The 16,177-nt window shown below is 41.2% G+C and overlaps 1 protein-coding gene across 2 annotated transcripts in view; it reads right to left on the bottom strand.

The window, feature by feature from the left end:
• Positions 1-16,177, bottom strand: part of LOC145784846 (uncharacterized) — a 37,437-nt gene continuing 21,260 nt past the window's right edge. For both annotated transcript variants that reach the window (XM_082596686.1, XM_082596687.1), the window contains exons 17-39: positions 14,252-14,523; positions 12,636-12,876; positions 12,124-12,330; positions 11,871-11,999; positions 11,673-11,777; positions 11,082-11,281; positions 10,538-10,750; positions 10,028-10,172; positions 9,745-9,951; positions 9,280-9,384; positions 9,026-9,178; positions 8,666-8,800; positions 8,187-8,429; positions 7,949-8,024; positions 7,362-7,582; positions 7,067-7,228; positions 6,546-6,763; positions 5,900-6,017; positions 5,643-5,732; positions 5,236-5,360; positions 4,458-4,566; positions 3,983-4,155; positions 1-1,393 (exon numbers count right to left, since the gene is read on the bottom strand). In XM_082596686.1, the coding sequence (XP_082452812.1) occupies positions 1,270-1,393; positions 3,983-4,155; positions 4,458-4,566; positions 5,236-5,360; positions 5,643-5,732; positions 5,900-6,017; positions 6,546-6,763; positions 7,067-7,228; positions 7,362-7,582; positions 7,949-8,024; positions 8,187-8,429; positions 8,666-8,800; positions 9,026-9,178; positions 9,280-9,384; positions 9,745-9,951; positions 10,028-10,172; positions 10,538-10,750; positions 11,082-11,281; positions 11,673-11,777; positions 11,871-11,999; positions 12,124-12,330; positions 12,636-12,876; positions 14,252-14,523 (3,771 nt within the window). In that variant the 3' untranslated portion in view covers positions 1-1,269. The remainder of the gene's footprint in view (positions 1,394-3,982; positions 4,156-4,457; positions 4,567-5,235; positions 5,361-5,642; positions 5,733-5,899; positions 6,018-6,545; positions 6,764-7,066; positions 7,229-7,361; positions 7,583-7,948; positions 8,025-8,186; positions 8,430-8,665; positions 8,801-9,025; positions 9,179-9,279; positions 9,385-9,744; positions 9,952-10,027; positions 10,173-10,537; positions 10,751-11,081; positions 11,282-11,672; positions 11,778-11,870; positions 12,000-12,123; positions 12,331-12,635; positions 12,877-14,251; positions 14,524-16,177) is intronic.

Here is a 16,177-nt window from a genome sequence, read left to right as displayed (position 1 = left end):
TACTGTGATCAATGTCTTGTTTAATTACGTAGCAAAGTTAGTACAATCACCTTTGATTACAAGAATCATGGTTACAACTAATTACAACTCAACCGAAAAATTACTACAATCTTAATTGAACGTTTAGCGACGTTGAAATAACATAGGATGTAATTATTCGGCTAAGACACACTCTTTTCGTTCCAGACCAAATCACTTGATACATAACCCGGTTCGCAGTTTCTCTGGTTTCATCGCCTTGACGTCGCCAGACGTTGAATCGATGAAAATTAGAACTTTTTGCAAGCTGGAAATAGGCTAAAATGTTACAGCAAAATAATCACATTCCCAGCATGCAAATCAATCACTTTTTGACATTTCTTCGTCTTTCCACGTTGAATCAATGTAAAAAGTGTTTGATTAGCTGGCTGAATTCTAATTAATTAGAGCGCGATACAAATCAGCAATGAGGCTTTTTTACATTGATTTAGCGTCTGTAGACGTTAAATCAATGTAAAAAACTAACTTCATGACTAGAAATTGACAATAGCGCGATGTGATAGTATATTTCGAAGTAGGCTACAAGGGTTCTTACAATGCGCAAATATTTTTCAGCTATCACATTTACATATCTATTATCTATACAATGTATTTTGACCAAGAATCAACACAAAGCAGTTTAACAAGCAATGGTCTTTCAACATGCAGACCACGCCAGAAAAAAAAACAGAAAAAATTTACATCACGGAAATCTACCGTTAAATGAGCAGAAGGAAGCCAATCGGGCACATGCGAGTGGTAATCTGACGTCACAATGCGCGATAATTTGCAGCACAATTTTTGAAAAATAAGAAGTGATGTCATCGCAACTCACCACATCATGTTGTAGGATCACGTGATAGCCGGTGACGTGTGACGTCACAAGTGCAAAAAAATTATTACGGTGTCCAAAAACGTTGGTTTGACAAGCAAGATTCTTTGAAGCGCTTTTGAGCTCACAGTGACGTCATCGACGAGTGACATCACTAAAGCGGAGAAAGGGCAGATACGCGAGCGCGGCAAGGCACAAAAATGTATGTACAAAAGATGATATACGTGCAAGGAATGGTGAAAATTTACAACAAAACTAGCGCTAGCTAAGCAACAGCTCGATCAAAAGCTCTATTTGGTCTCAAGTCAAAATCTGACATTGTGAACGAGAAACCGGGAACTGTGGGTCGCCGGTCAGCAATTCGGATATGTACATCGGCGTACTATTGAAAATATAAAAAAGATAAATTGAGAAGCAGTTTACGATTCCCCGGCAGCAGCATTGGAAGCCTCTCCATCGCCATCATTGCTGTCAGCATCGTCGTTGGCTTCCATATGGAGGCGATACCGGGATGACTTGGTGCTGCGATAATCGTTGCCGCGTCTGCAATAAACAAATGATGAAAACAACGTTGTTTCAGTGTCTTTTGGCGTCGAATGAACGTACTAGGACGTAGTAACCTCTTGTTACCTTGCACGTTTGAAAACTAAAACATAAAGAGAGTCCCAAAAGGACTTCAATGAAACTAGAGGGACGTAGTAAAACAGGCGTTTGCGCATTTGCAGTTTAACTTCACAGAACAAGAAAACCAAACACATTTACAACTGTGGCGGAACAACAATATTTGAAATAACAGTTAGTCCCTTGCCAAGTTAGTCGGCTAATAGCAAACAAATAGTTTTAGTTTAAACCCTCTAAAGCTCAAAACAAAATTTATCATTTGTTTGCTGAGTTCACCTGCTCAATATGAGGTGATCACAGCATACGTACCAAAGAAACAACTTGTATTTACAGTTATAAAATGTCGGTAAGATTTATGTCGGTTGTACAAATGTACACGTACAGGTATATATCGTTGCGATGTAGTATATAGCCAGAGGCTGCAGTTATAAATTTTCGAAACTAACTTGAAGTTTAAAAAAAAACGTTGAATTGAAGTTTAACGAGAATATAAAGATGGATTCCAGGAAAAGACTTAAAAAACATTTCAACTCTGAAATAATGAGAGAAACCATTTGCTCTAAATCGAAACATGATCGTTAACTTCACTTTGGAAACATAAGCTTGACATGCACATTTGGTTGTTACCAAGGTTGAACGATCGAAAGTATAACACAATGCCAACATAACTTGCAATCAAACACAAGCCAAGAAAGATGACAAATTTTCACCAGACATGGCTGCTTTGGTACCCATGGCAGGACTGATGGGAGAACTGGGACGGTAATGGGAACCTGATGTGCACCATCGAACAAAACATCGTTTACACTGCTTCAACCGCTCACAACGTTGTTGTGATGTAAAGTATTTGTTTTGTGAAAAGTTGTAAAAATCAGTTTCTTCTTCAAAATGTTATCATTTTACGCTCGTCGTCGTCGAGGCGACGACGACGATTTTACGCTGAGCGAAACAAAATGCCATGATGTTTTATGTGTGGATTTGCATGCGCGGCAAGACATGCGTATTTTACGTCTTTTCAACATTCGGAAACGTTGAAATGCTGCGCCAAGCCATTCACAACAGCTTCAGCGTTTTCACTGTCCCAAAACCTCCAAACAACAAATCCATCATTTTTACATGGACGTAACATCTGCAGACGTTGAATCAATGTAAAAAACGACTGATTTGCTGTATGGGGCAATTATTGTTTGCTTACATCAGGCCAATGTTGATAAGCGCAAAAGTGATGCTAAACACAACGCAAATGTTTAACAATGCTGCAAAAAAATGGTGAAATTGACGTTGATACAACTACACAGGGTAAATAAAAATCTACACAACACGAACGTGCAAGATGAGAAAAGAAAAACAACAAAAGTATTATGATACTCATGCATGTGGCGTGAATGGTTGATGATTTCAAAGCCAGCCGAACTTGAGGCTTGTGATGTCTTTGCTGTCATCAACACAGTGGGAACTCAAAGCCACTTTGCTACTGTGACACCTCATCCAATGTAGAGCATTGGCAGCAAAGCGGAAATTAGTAATTGTTATTGAGCGCAATCACCAACAAAGTATGATTTTTTTCGGGGTAGCCATGCAGAGGGCAGCGTCTGGGGGGTCGTTACCTTTACTCCTCCTCTTCTTCATCTTGTTCAGACCCGCCAGTGTCATACTTTGCCTTCGACTTGAGGCCTTTGCTGGCATAGCCGGACATGCCACCAGCCCTAGTTGAATAACGTGGAGGTTACAGAAAAACCAGACAGGCTGCTGACGATCACAGCAAGGCGACAACTCCCTGCGCACACTGAATGGCGAACCCCTGACAACTTCACGACCTTGTACAATTTGCATGGATGTTGGGTCCCGAAACTCGTGGATATAATCGTGGGGTGCGACTCAGAACCCAAGCGCGATTTGAAAACGTATGCAAACTCACAGAAGAACCAAACGCCACTGGCAACCTATTTGCACCGTACGATATTCATATTAGAATCCTTACAGTGTCCTGTTGGGAGCAAGCATCTCTGCCACACGTAGAAAGAAACCGTAGACCAAGCATAGGTAAAGTCACTCTTGAAAGAACACTACAACCTACGCAAGCTGGTTTAGTTACAACTAAGTTGCAGCATAACTTTGAAGTGTACATCACACAGACGTGACACACAAAGCACAATTGGACAACCATAACAGTAAAGATATCTTCTTCCTTTCAGGTGAAAAATGCACATTTTACGCTATATCTACACAAATTAACGCATGCTTTTTTACTATTCTATTGCGTTTATTACAACGTTGACCCCAAGCTTATTTTCTGGTGATAGCACGAGAGTACTTCAAAAACTGAGACGTTAAACTTTCACTTCACCTTTAGAGCGTGATTTGTTATAAAAAGTTATCCCCAATGCCGATCTTCTCGTCTTTATGTGAGTTGTGGATACGTTAAAATGGCAATTTAATGGAATAGAGCAAGCAAAACCACTCACAAGGGGGAAGGCGCACACGAACAAGCGGCTATCATGCGGTAATCACCTTAGTTTGTTGCGCAGCTGGTTGACTTCGCGCTGTAGGGTCTCATTCTGTTCATTCGCGTCGTCGAGATCGCGTTGCAGCTTCCTCTTGCCGGCATTAGCTCTCGAAACCTCCTCTTCAGTGTCGTCCAACTGCCTCTTCAATGTCTTGACGCGTGAATTTATCTTGTCAACCTGCAGTCAAAGATTGAAATTTAAGCGACAAAGCCTTTTTGGGTTCCGCATTATTCATCAGTTAAACTATCGTGATCCTAAAGTCGATGAAATTGTCTGTTGTCTTTTGAATGTTACTCCGGCTGACGTTGCTTTTACCGCCGTAAAGCAACGTCTGAAAGTTGTACTCGCGCATTAAACTGTACCAACACATCAGAGGTACAAGGAATCATGCAGGCCGTCAAAATGCATTATTAGCTGTTAGAAGAAATTAAACAAACTCACAACCAAATTGGTTACAACTGCGCCTTATTCACACGTACCTGTTCCTTGTATTGGTCGGCATGCCTGCGCTCTTCATCAATCTGCATCATCGTTTCCTTTAGCTTTTTCTCCGTACGACGAACCAACTTATTGGCAGCGGCTCGTTCCCTGCGGTTGGACACATCGGTTCAAATCGTGGCCTACCAAAATAGATGGCTGAGACACCATGCACAAGCCTTCAGTTCTGAAGCCTATCTGCTTTTGTAGGCCATGGTTCAAATGCTATCTGAGCTTCTGAATTCTATCGCTCGCAAGCGGCATTCTTGAAGTGTGACTTTGGTGATGTTCAGTACGTTACTGCGTAGGTGCCACACAGATCATGTTTGACGCTTGCAGCGTTGTAATTCATCAAGGAAAGTACTGACGACTACACAACCTTTCGCAGTTGATGTCGACAACTACCCAACATTGGATCAAAGACCGAAAGTGCTGAAATATGCTTCAAAAACTTCTCAAAGATGCATACACAAACACCTATCAGTCAAGGAGCAAATAAATCGTAAAAAATAAAAAGCCCAAAATGCAGAAAGTAAACTCATGTTCAGGAAGACGATTCGGAAACTAAACTGCTTTCATCTTCAAACTTTATTTAATATACTCAAAACGAAAACAGTCTAGATTTCGAAACGTCTGCTGAACATTATTTTACCATCCACTATTGGGCTCTTCATTTTTTATTAAATGAATCCTTTTGTTTGCATTAATCCAATATCTAGAGAAGTCGAGTCGATCCATAAAAGAGTGATATTCTCGCTGGTATGCTTTCTAGAAACGCACCTCGCTTCACTTTCAAGCTGCTCCTCGGCGCTGGCAATTTTGGCTTCCAGTGCAGCGATGGCGTTCTTCTGCTTGGTCCGAATGGTCTGTTCCATCTCGTTCAGTTTAATCTTCAGCTCCTTGTTCTGTCGCCAACACAGTTTGTTAGAAACTTTATTTTTACGACCAAATTGTCCAATTGCATTGCATTAGGGGATGTGTAAAAGCCAAGATCAATCATATGTAGCTACAAGTGGATTTTGAAGCAATGGGATTAAATCGAAGAAGTGTTTTTTATTAATAGACATCTAGCCTAATCGTTTGCATCGAGCACAGTTGTAGGTTTAACGCCTCCTATACGTTTCCTTTACATTTTCAAGGAAACTGGAAAAACCTGTTTCATTTGGACATCGTCAGTAGATGCTTACCTGTCGCTCCATGTGAGTTCTGGCGCTCTCCTGCTTCTGGGCAGCCGAGCGTTCGCTAGACAGTTCGTTGCCAAGCTGTTCGTTCTGGGACTGTAGAAGAAGATCAAATAAAATCCAAGCAACCAAAAAAAAAAAAAGTGAATGAAACTAAACCTTGCACCTTTTGTGATGCTTTGTGCAGTCATTAGATTCTTCACGCAAAATCACAGTATTGTTCAATTTGCTTAATATCATCAGAGCTTATCCATGTAACCTACCGTTAGCTTCCTCATCTTTTCATCCATCATTTCGAGTGAGGACTCTAGCTCTTCCTTTTCGTCCTCCAGTTCGCTGACTTGAAGTTCCAGACGACGACGTTCATCCGCTTGAAGTGATCTGAGATCACCAGTGAAGATGAGAGGAGAACGTAGACACGAAAACGGTTTTGTTTGAAGGTTCAAGCCAATCCGACAGAAATGCAAACAGCGTTAGCACATGCGGCTCTATTCAACACTTTTAACAAACACGGTATATGAAAAGCATTGTCGGCAGTTGCTTGTGCAACAGCATTAGATGTGAAAATCTTTGCGTTAAAAACTGGTTATTCAGATATGCTGTTCAAACCTTTTTTCAAACATTTTTTTCTTCTGATTTTGAGGTTCCCTGTTCCGAGGCGTCGCTTACAGTTTCAGAATAACTTAACATGTAAATTCTTACTGTCATACTTTCATTCAAAGGCACAATGTTGGCTTAGAATTCGATGTACTTATTTAATTTAGTTTGTGTCTACAAAACCAAGCTGATTCCGATTGCGTTGCTTGGTATGTTGTGTCTATTGTTTTTGGTGAATATTCCACAGAGACATCCAAAGTGGTACATCACTAATTGCCCAACTTCTTACATCAAAACTTCAATTTTACGCACTTGTCTTTTATTCCGCCGCTGAGTTCATCTTGAAGCTCGTCTCTGTCCATTTCCGCAGCTCTTCGTTGTCGCTCGGATGCGGATAGGTCTTCCTGGGCTTGCATCAAGTCCGCTTCCAGGTTCTTTGCCTTCTTTTCGCTCTCACGAGCCGAGATGAGGAGTTCGTCTCGCGACTGGCGAATGTCATCGATGTCACGGTTGTACTCCTTCAGTTGATTCTGGAAGGAATCGTTTGAAACGATCACGACGTTGTAAAATGGCAATCAAACTCGGTCGAGTGGCGACAAGGTCTACTTCACGCTCGTAAGGATTCGGTCGGATACCTATCGAGAGCACGCCACTGTGCCTGAAGAAGACACTTAATAAAATGATTGAGTCTGGTCGCCGCATTATGGTTCCCTTTTTCCAAGTTATCAACCACTAGACATCAGTTAGGATGGGACATGAAAAACGTATGGAAAACTTTTGGACTTCTCTTCCCATTATACAAAAAGCGTATCGTTGTATGACAGCAGTCATACCTGGGCTTTCTTCAGCTGCTTGATAGCGTCGTCCTTAGCCTTGTTAGCGCCTTCAATGTGGTTCTCAAGGTCGTTGTAATCCATCTCTATTTTCTTCTTGGCTGCAAGAGCGGCGCTCTTCTGCTTTCTTTCATCTTCCAATTCCGTTTCCATTTCACGAAGCTGGAAAATAAAAATAAATAAAAACGTAAAATTATCAAAAACATCAAGCACTGACAAAAGCAAAAAGCCAAGAGAAGCTCTGGCAACAAAAAGACCAACAACATAGAATTTCCACGTCAGCAACCAGACGTACTTGCTTCACAATGCTTCGTCTCTTCTCTTCAGCCTGTTCCTCGCGAGCCAGTAGCTCGCGTTCAAAGTTCGCCTTCGCAGCTTGAAGGTTCACTTCGAGCCTCAGCTTGGCGTCCTCAGTTACTTGGAGCTCGTCTTCTGTCTCTTCGAGTTGGCTTCGGATCTCCTCGAGTTGTTGCTCAACCACGCGCTTGCTACGCTCCAGTTCGTGAGCGCTCTTCCCTGGATGGGAGGAAGAACAAACGAGATGTCGTCACTCCACCGCGGAGGAATTTGTGCTTTGACGGAATTAAAAAATTGCGATGATGTGGTTACGATAGCAAATACATCAATAAATCAATGTTTGACATTACTTTGATGACGTCATAAACCAACGACATAAATCATCTAAGAAATCAATGACGTCACCCAGCCCACACAGGTTGACTTTTTACATAATATTATCTAAACTTGACATTTTTCACATTGTTTTAGCATGGCTAGACATTGAAACAATATAAAAAAGTCAACTTTTGCTGAGTGGGATAGCAATCACGCCTGATCAAGTCGCAACAACGTAGGATACGAAAGTGGCATCAATTTACTCACCGGAAGCGTCCTTTGAACTGATCACCTCATCGAGCTCAAGTTGCTGGGTGCGTCGAATCCGTTCAAGCTCATCAATCTAAAAAAAAAGAAAATGTTTATTGTTAATTGAAATGTGATGTTAATGTGTTAACAACAGACCACGATCCACAGAACTAGAATGACGGTTTAAAAAACAAAAAGATTTATATAACTTTTTTTTAATTTGAAAAGGGCCCGGATTCGTCGTCTCTGGCCATACCCGGTCTTTGAGTTCATCCCTTTCGTGGCTGAGAGAGATCGACTTCGTTTCTTTCTCGCGCGCGGTGCGCTCGGCCTGATCCCGTTCCTCGGCGAACTTGGCCGACACCAAGCGTTCGTCGGCGAGCGCTTTGTCGAACTGTCGCTGCTTCTTCTCCAACTGAGAAATCATCGACCGATTGTGATCCAATTCCACTGAGAAGTCGTCGACGTCTCCTTGCAATCTCTTGTTGGTTTTTTCCAGCTGAAAAACAACGTTAGTGGAACGTAAAAACGATGCAAATTTATTTCAGTGTTGTATGAAACGAAGACGATTGAAACCCGATTTTCTGTCGATTTTACGTGAAATAACATAAATGAAGGCAAACGGCGCTTCAATTAAACTTGTGGTAAAAATCCAGCAATAAAGTAAATAAATAAAATGACAGCGTTAAAATAAATTAGCTGGAAGTCGAAAACATCAAGAGAAAACTGTAGTACCTTGTCTGCTTGAGCACTCTTTTCTTCAAGCTGCATGTTCCGATCCTCAAGCTCTCGTTGAAGTCTCTTCTTAGACTCCTCCAACTGATCAATAGCCTCTCCATCAGCTTCCATCTTCTTTCGAAGATCTTGAAGCTAAAAAATATAATTTTAAGTTAGATTTTTCTTATCTCATTTTGAAGATAAAGTGCTCAATATAAAATTTAACCGTGGATAAGAAAAAAGCATAGATCAAACTACCCAGACAGCAAAATCTGACATTTTTACATTGATTACATTTTTACATGTAAAAATGGCTGATTTTGCATTCTGAGTACAGTGGTTATCATACAAACGATTGTGCAACAGTTTTGTTCTTACAGCATTGTTGGCAGAGTAAAGTTGCTTCTCAACGCTTTTCTTTGCTTCTTCTTCCTCTTCCAGTTGCTCCTCCAGTGATGCCTTCTCATCATCCAATGCTCGAATGCGATTAACCAGCTTCAACTTCGCCTGGGTCTCCTCCTGACTTTGAGTCTGCTCGACGAAATGGGAAGAAAAAAAATAAGTGAGCAGTTGTTGCATCATAAAGACACTGGGAAGACAAATGACTAGGAAGCAAAATTTCAACGACGAACCTGTGTCTCTTGTAGTTGATTGTCAAGTTGGGAAGCTTCTTTCTGTGAGCGGGAAAGCTGGGCTTCGACTTGCTCAAGATTCTGCGTCAAGCTTTCGATTTCAAGCTGAAATTGAAGAGTTCAAGTGTGAAAAAAAAACCGCCCAAAGGGAAAGAAAAAGATTCCATCATCGGATTTTCAAAATCTTGAAAATCAAAGATTGTTGTCTCTTCCTTGTAAATAAGGAAGACTCGGGATTGGTCCGCCAAAGTCAACTTCAAAGATCATACTTTATAACCGACGAGAGTGACATTTATTGAGATCTGAAACCTTGCGACCGCGACAAGTGGAAATCCAATGTGAAATCTGCAATGCTTGCGGCTAGCCAGCCACTTGGAGTAGGACCCACGAGGGTAGAAATGCCTGTGAAACCGACAAGTTAAAAAAAACTCAATGATGATATGCTCCAGTATACAGTATACACACGTGGGATTTGTTGCATTTGTCCTGAAGATCGTTGCGCTGGCGTTCGGTGTCCTGAAGCCTTGCACTGTAATCTTGAAGTTGCTGGTCTTGCTTGCGTCGTTTCGTTTCGGAATCTGCTTTCGCTCCGGTGATAATACGCAAATCTTCTTGGAGCTCTTGATTCTCGGACTCCAGAGCGTGCTTCGTTTTTTCAAGTGCGGTTTTGGTCTGAAAGACGTGTAGGAGTTAACAGACAGCCACGGTGCGGTACAACGTTTACATCGATCATCTTGCCATTACGTACCCTCTTCAACCCATCAAGTTCTTCTTGGAATTGCTCTGTCTGGGCGGTGTGCTTTTGCCTCATTTGTTGAAGCTGGGTGTCGTAAGATTGGCTCTCGCTCTCCAAGGTTCGCTTCAGATTCTCAAGATCACGTTCGCGTTGCGACCTGTACAATGATCACGATCATTTTCTCGCTTCTTTTTACTTCAACCACATGGTGCAAGCCATCAAAAGCTATGAAGTATCGTTCAGCCATCTTCGGTAGCCAATAATACTAGGCATCACTTAAAATCGGGCTAAGTTACATATCCATAACCCAGACAGCAAAACCCATTCTTTTTACATTGATTCAACATCTGCAGACGTTGCAGACTAATGTACTGTACGTCTGCAGACGTTGCATTAATGAAAAAAATGACGGATTTTGCTGTCTGGGAAGTTCATCATTAAATTAGGAACAGATGCAATTTACTACAACACTCATACTAATGAGCAAATACAAAGAAATCAAACATAACTAAATGATCGTACTTGAGTTCTTGTTGAGCTTGGGTGGTGTCGAGCGAATCTTCTAATTCGGATTTAAGGGCTTCCAACTCTTCACTTAAATCTCGCTTCTGTTTTTCTGCCTTGTTCCTCTGAGAGCGCTCCTGTTCCAGATCCTCCTGGACCTCTGCGTGGGCGTTCTGTACTTCGCGAAGATTCTTCGAGAGTTGGCTCTTCGCGCTTTGTTCTTGGTCGAATCTGTAAATAAGAACGTAAATAACAGAAAATTTGAAAACATATTTTTGGCATCTTTTGTCCTGTCCCGAATGAATAGGAAGACAAGGAGGTTGATCTTCATCTCCGTCTTCAAACATGTCGTTACGTATCTTGACAAGACACAGCTATTGTGTGTTTACAAAAATCTCTCTTGTGTAAATGAAGATGCGAAACAGAGATCCTTCCGAGCAGCAGTCAGTTCCTTACCGCTTGACCATTCATATGAGTACTCGTGCAAGCGATTAAATCTCGTCCATTGTATTGATCCGAATTTTTGTGACAGGGGGTAAAATCATGACATTTTCCTAAGTACCTTTCTTGAAGGGCAGAAATTTCTTCGTCTTTTCGTTGATTTTGAACATGGAGCTCCTCCACCTGCATCTGAAGGTCCGCTATCTGATCACGAAGATCCGCAATTTCCGCTTCCAGTTGTCGGCGGATCTTCTCCAACTCTTGGCGGAGTTTCTCTTCTTTTTTCAGACGCTCTTCAAGATCGGAAATGATGCTCTCATTCTACGACACAAAGAAATTGCTGAATTAAAATATTTTAAACGGGCAATCCGAGAGAAGATATATTGGTGGCCAATGTAAATCTCTTATCTAATATCAATCTAGCTGTAACACTCTTACGGTTTTAACAAGTTTTATCGTCGACAAGTTTATAAAAGCTTCACGAAAACTGTATTTCCTTTCCCGAAACGCATCAAGGCCTCCAGTCCACTGCATTATACTGGAACCTAACAATTCAATGGTATTCATAGCAAAGCAACGTAAGTTTATGCATTTATTCTTTAAGACAAAAGCATACAAGATTTTTACACATCCGGATACTGTATAACATACAACATAGATACGGAGACTAATAGTTGTGATGGTTCATAAAGAATTAACTTGATTTCAATACCTTATTTTTGAGCTTGCTAAGCATTTTAGCTTTTTCACTTTCATCTCCGAGTGAATTTTCCATCTCAGTCAGGCGGTCTTCTAGAACCTTCTTTTCTCTTTGAACCTGAGAATAAATTACTAATTACTCAAAGTCCTGACATTTGCAGAGATCTCCTCCATCTCAATCAGTGTAAAAAACTCTTGCGTTCTTCCGTACCTTGGCTTGCGCATCCTCCATCATGCTTAGATCTTCATCCATCTTCTTGCATTTCGCATCAAGAGTCACTTTGTCCAGCTGCAACTTTTGTCTCGCAGCTTCTTCTTCATCCAGCTGCTCTTCAAGATCCTGAAAGATTAACGAGTGTGAAGAAAAACAACTTACCATGGTATCCAAAATCAAATGAAAACGGTAATGAATGTAAGGTTAGAGAAATGTTTATCAATTTTTCACTATATGGACGAAAGCACACCTTAATGTTGATCTGCATCTTCTTCTTCTCTGTCATCAGTGACTGATTCCTCTCTTCTTCGTCGTCTAATCTGTTTTCAAGATCACGAAGGATTTCTTCCAGCTCTGTCTTCTTGGCAGCAAGTCGAGCTCTCATCTCTTCAGTTTCGGTCCAAATTTCTTGTTCCGCCTGAAGCTGATCTGCCAACTGATGCTTTTCATCGCTGACCTGTTCAAACATTGCTTTAATTTAGTTTTTTTTGTAACCAAGCTTAAATCCGGAGGTTGAAGATTTGAATTAAGTGAATGGGAAGGCAAGGAAGACAATCTTCCACCTTCAGGCATGTCTTTAAGTGGGGGCCGCCCTCAAATTCTGGGAAATGATTTTAGATCCATTTGTCAGCTTTTTAGAACATCTTTTTTTAAGTTAAAAAATTATAGTTTTTCAGCCTACCCCAGCGAGGTAATTTTATTCAACTGACAACCCCTGCGTTCACGTTTGTAACTGTTTAAGAGGTAAAAATGCATAAACACCTGAGCGTATTTCTTTTCAATATCAGTCAGTGTCTTCTCGAGTTCATCCTTCTTCTCTTGCACCATCTTAAGCTCTTGCTCTTTCGCGTTGAGGTCCTCCTCCTGACGTGTAACTTGGAGCAGAGGTTTGACCTTCGTGAAGAGTCTCCACCAAGCCCAGTTGCGAAGCTTGAGGTAGGCGAGTCCATTTCTTTGGATGACACGGATCGCACGGAGTTGGTTCTTTCGCTTAGCGAAGTTCCTGAAGAAAAAGGAATCAACATTTTACTCTTGGATGATTTGAGTTTGTGCACAGGCTATCTTTATAACGGTAAAGCTTTTATTCACAATTCTAAAAACTACAGTAATCTGACAAGTATTCCTTGTACATATTCTTAATATAACGAGATTTAAAATACGATATAATTCCAATTTTTTCCTGCTCCTGTGTCTGACGCCAAGTATGACATTGGCTGTTAAAAAATCAAAGTTTTTTCTTATTCTTCTTCTCTCGTGTTGTCGCTATATGTCAGGGCATCCGTTGATTAGCCACTGCCTGGTGTCGTCATCGATAGAAACTAGGCCTTCCATACCATGAGGTGGTCTGTATGGTACCCGGACATTTTGTCGAAAGACATTTTGCCGAAACCCATTTTGCCGAAAGACATTTTGCCGAAACCCATTTGCCGAAAGACATTTTGCCGAATGGACATTTTGCCGAAACTCATTTTGCCGAAAGGACTAATTGCCGAAAGGACTTAATGCCGATTGGACAAATTGCCGAAATTATACAAATGTAGGCTATTATATGTATTGTCATAACCTAATAACACATAAATATCATTCACAAACAGATTTTACTCACAAATTATGTGCGACAGCGCGTAAATATCCGACAGAAGTGTTATATGTATCGATATTCTCCACAATGTGTTTTAGTCTATCGTTCACAACCTTATATTTTTATTTGGTGGCGCCAATTGAACGCAAGTTGATAAATGCTTCAGGATTAGTTCGTTGTGCGATTGTTCCTTGATCAACTTTACTGTCAGTCGACGTATCGTGGGGTGTGTGATGGAGACTCGTTGGTCGAAAGCATGGTGCCATCCTTCGATGGAATTGTTGGTACGAGGAAGATCATCAACAACTCGATCGTGCATATTCCAAAGCGATGGAACGAAGGCAAACAATAGTAGCAAAGTAATTCTATTTCAAAGGCACTGCTTGCATAGTAACGAGATTTTGTGTCACTTTAAAGTAATTTTTTTTCCAAATTGTTTCGGCAATTTGTCCATTCGGCAATTAGTCCTTTCGGCAATTAGTCCATTCGGCAATTAGTCCTTTCGGCAATTTGTCCATTCGGCAAAATGTCCTTCGGCATAATGTCTTTTCGGCAAAATGTCTTTCTGCAAAATGTCTGTGCACGGGTCTGTATAGCCCCCCCCCCCCCCCTTCTCTTACTCTTAGAGCGTAGTGATGTGCACGAAAATTTCACTCAAGTGTGCGTTCAAATAGAAATTTTAATTTGTTAATTTTTTTTTTTTAATTTCCGTTTATATTTTGAATGTGGAGTTTAATAAAATGTACGTTTCCTTTTGTTCATAAAAAGCTATGTTGTTTATCAAGAGTGAACCTACTTTCGAGCAAGGTAGGCTCTGCACTGGGCTTGGAATTGGATGATGATGTCGGTCAATTTCAAGTCTCGCTCTTCTTCCAAGTGAGCCAGCACTCCGCCGCGAAAGAATATCTTGCTCTGGCCGATCCTGAAAAGGTTCTCATCCAGATCAAGAGCATTGATCATCTTGATCGCGGCCTTCTTGCCATCCATAATGTCTTTGGGAAGCACGTTGGGGGTGAGGATCTCATAACGCTGACGGAACTCTTGGAATGGGACTCGATTAGGGAAACCCTAAAGCAAAAGATTTACAGTTACACGGTTAGACTTGTCATGGTTTAGCAAAAAAAAAGTTTCAAGAAATATTTAAATCATTCGTCGCATCCAGGCTTACGTCCATTGGTCAAATGTTTAGATTAATTGGACGGGAAGGCAAATAAGACAATCTTCTAGTCCACTTTTAGGCATGCCTTCAAATACCACTTTCAATGGCTTTCCATGCCCCATACTCTTGAGCGGTATCGAATGGCGTTCTTTCGAGCGTGATACTAAGGCTCTCACCACTTGGCCATGCAGCCAACTAACATTTAAATCATTGCTGCAATTCACAAAAGTTGAGACCTTCGAACAGAGAAAACCAAATCCTGTTTGTCTAACTTGCCTTACATTGATGGGGATTGTTGCAAAAACATAGGTCTACGCTTTAATAATCACTTCGATGCCCAAAATTGGCGTTATTCTTTTTGGTCCAACCTTTAGTTTACTTTAGACTTTAGAGTATGTAAGACTGGCTGAAAAAACACATACATGTGAAAACCGCATCCTGTTCAAAGCATGCAATAATTTTTCAGCACTACAGTACACCGTGACCCGACAGTATATCGAAAGACAATTTATCGAACAACAGTTCATCGAACGACAGTTCATCGAACGACAGTTTATCGTAAGACAGTTTATCGAACGACAATTCATCGAAACGACAGTTTATCGAAACGACAGTTCATCGAAACGACAGTTCATCGAACGACAGTTTATCGAAACGACAGTTCATCGAACGACAATTCATCGAAGGGGCTAGAGGCTAGGAGTTAGGGGCTAGAGGTTAAGAGTTAAGGTTAGAATTAGGGGTTAGTGGTTGGGAGTTGGAGTTTAAGGGTTAGGGGTAGGGTTAGGGGTTGGGGGTTAAGAAGTAGGGTTAAGGTTAGGGGTTAGTGGTTAGGAGTTAGTGGTTAGGAGTTAGTGGTTGGGGGTTAAGGGTTAGGGTTACGATTAGGGGTTGGGGGTTAGGGTTAGGTTTTAGGAGTTAGGTTTTCGATTAACTGTTGTTCCAGGCCCCTAGCCAGCAGGGAGCCAAGGAGGCCTCGCCCCCTTAAAAACAAATCCGCCCCCCCCTGGCAAAATCCAAACATTCAAGAGCAACAGCTACATTTATAATGATTTTGCCCATTTAAATTTTTTCGGCCCCCCTTAAAAAAAGTTGGCCCCCTTTGCTCTGCGGTCTGGCTACGGCCCTGTGTCGTTCGATAAATTGTCGTTCGATAAACTGTCGTTCGATAAGCTGTCGTTTCGATAAACTGTCGTTTCGATAAACTGTCGTTCGATGAATTGTCGTTCGATAAATTGTCGTTTCGATAAACTGTCGTTCGATAAACTGTCGTTCGATGAACTGTCGTTCGATAAACTGTCGTAGTACCACAGTACACAATGGCTTAATCTAATTTTAAAATAAAGACCCAAAATGTAGGCACTAAACTCATGATCAGCAAACGTTTCGAAAACTAAACTGTTCCCATCCACAGTGCTACTATTTGAATCACTTCAGTGCGGAAGAAAGAACAGTTTAGTTTTTAAAACGTTTGCTAAACATAAGTTTGGCACCTACATTTTGGGCTCTTTAATTTTTTGCATTGATTGACAAAGCGTTCCAACCATTTTACTCCTCAGTCGG

Source organism: Aplidium turbinatum, chromosome 15 (genome assembly GCF_918807975.1).
Source record: "Aplidium turbinatum chromosome 15, kaAplTurb1.1, whole genome shotgun sequence".
NCBI classification, from domain to species: domain Eukaryota; kingdom Metazoa; phylum Chordata; class Ascidiacea; order Aplousobranchia; family Polyclinidae; genus Aplidium; species Aplidium turbinatum.
The sequence above is the reverse complement of the archived record's forward strand: the minus strand, read 5'-3'. Positions and strand labels throughout refer to the sequence as shown.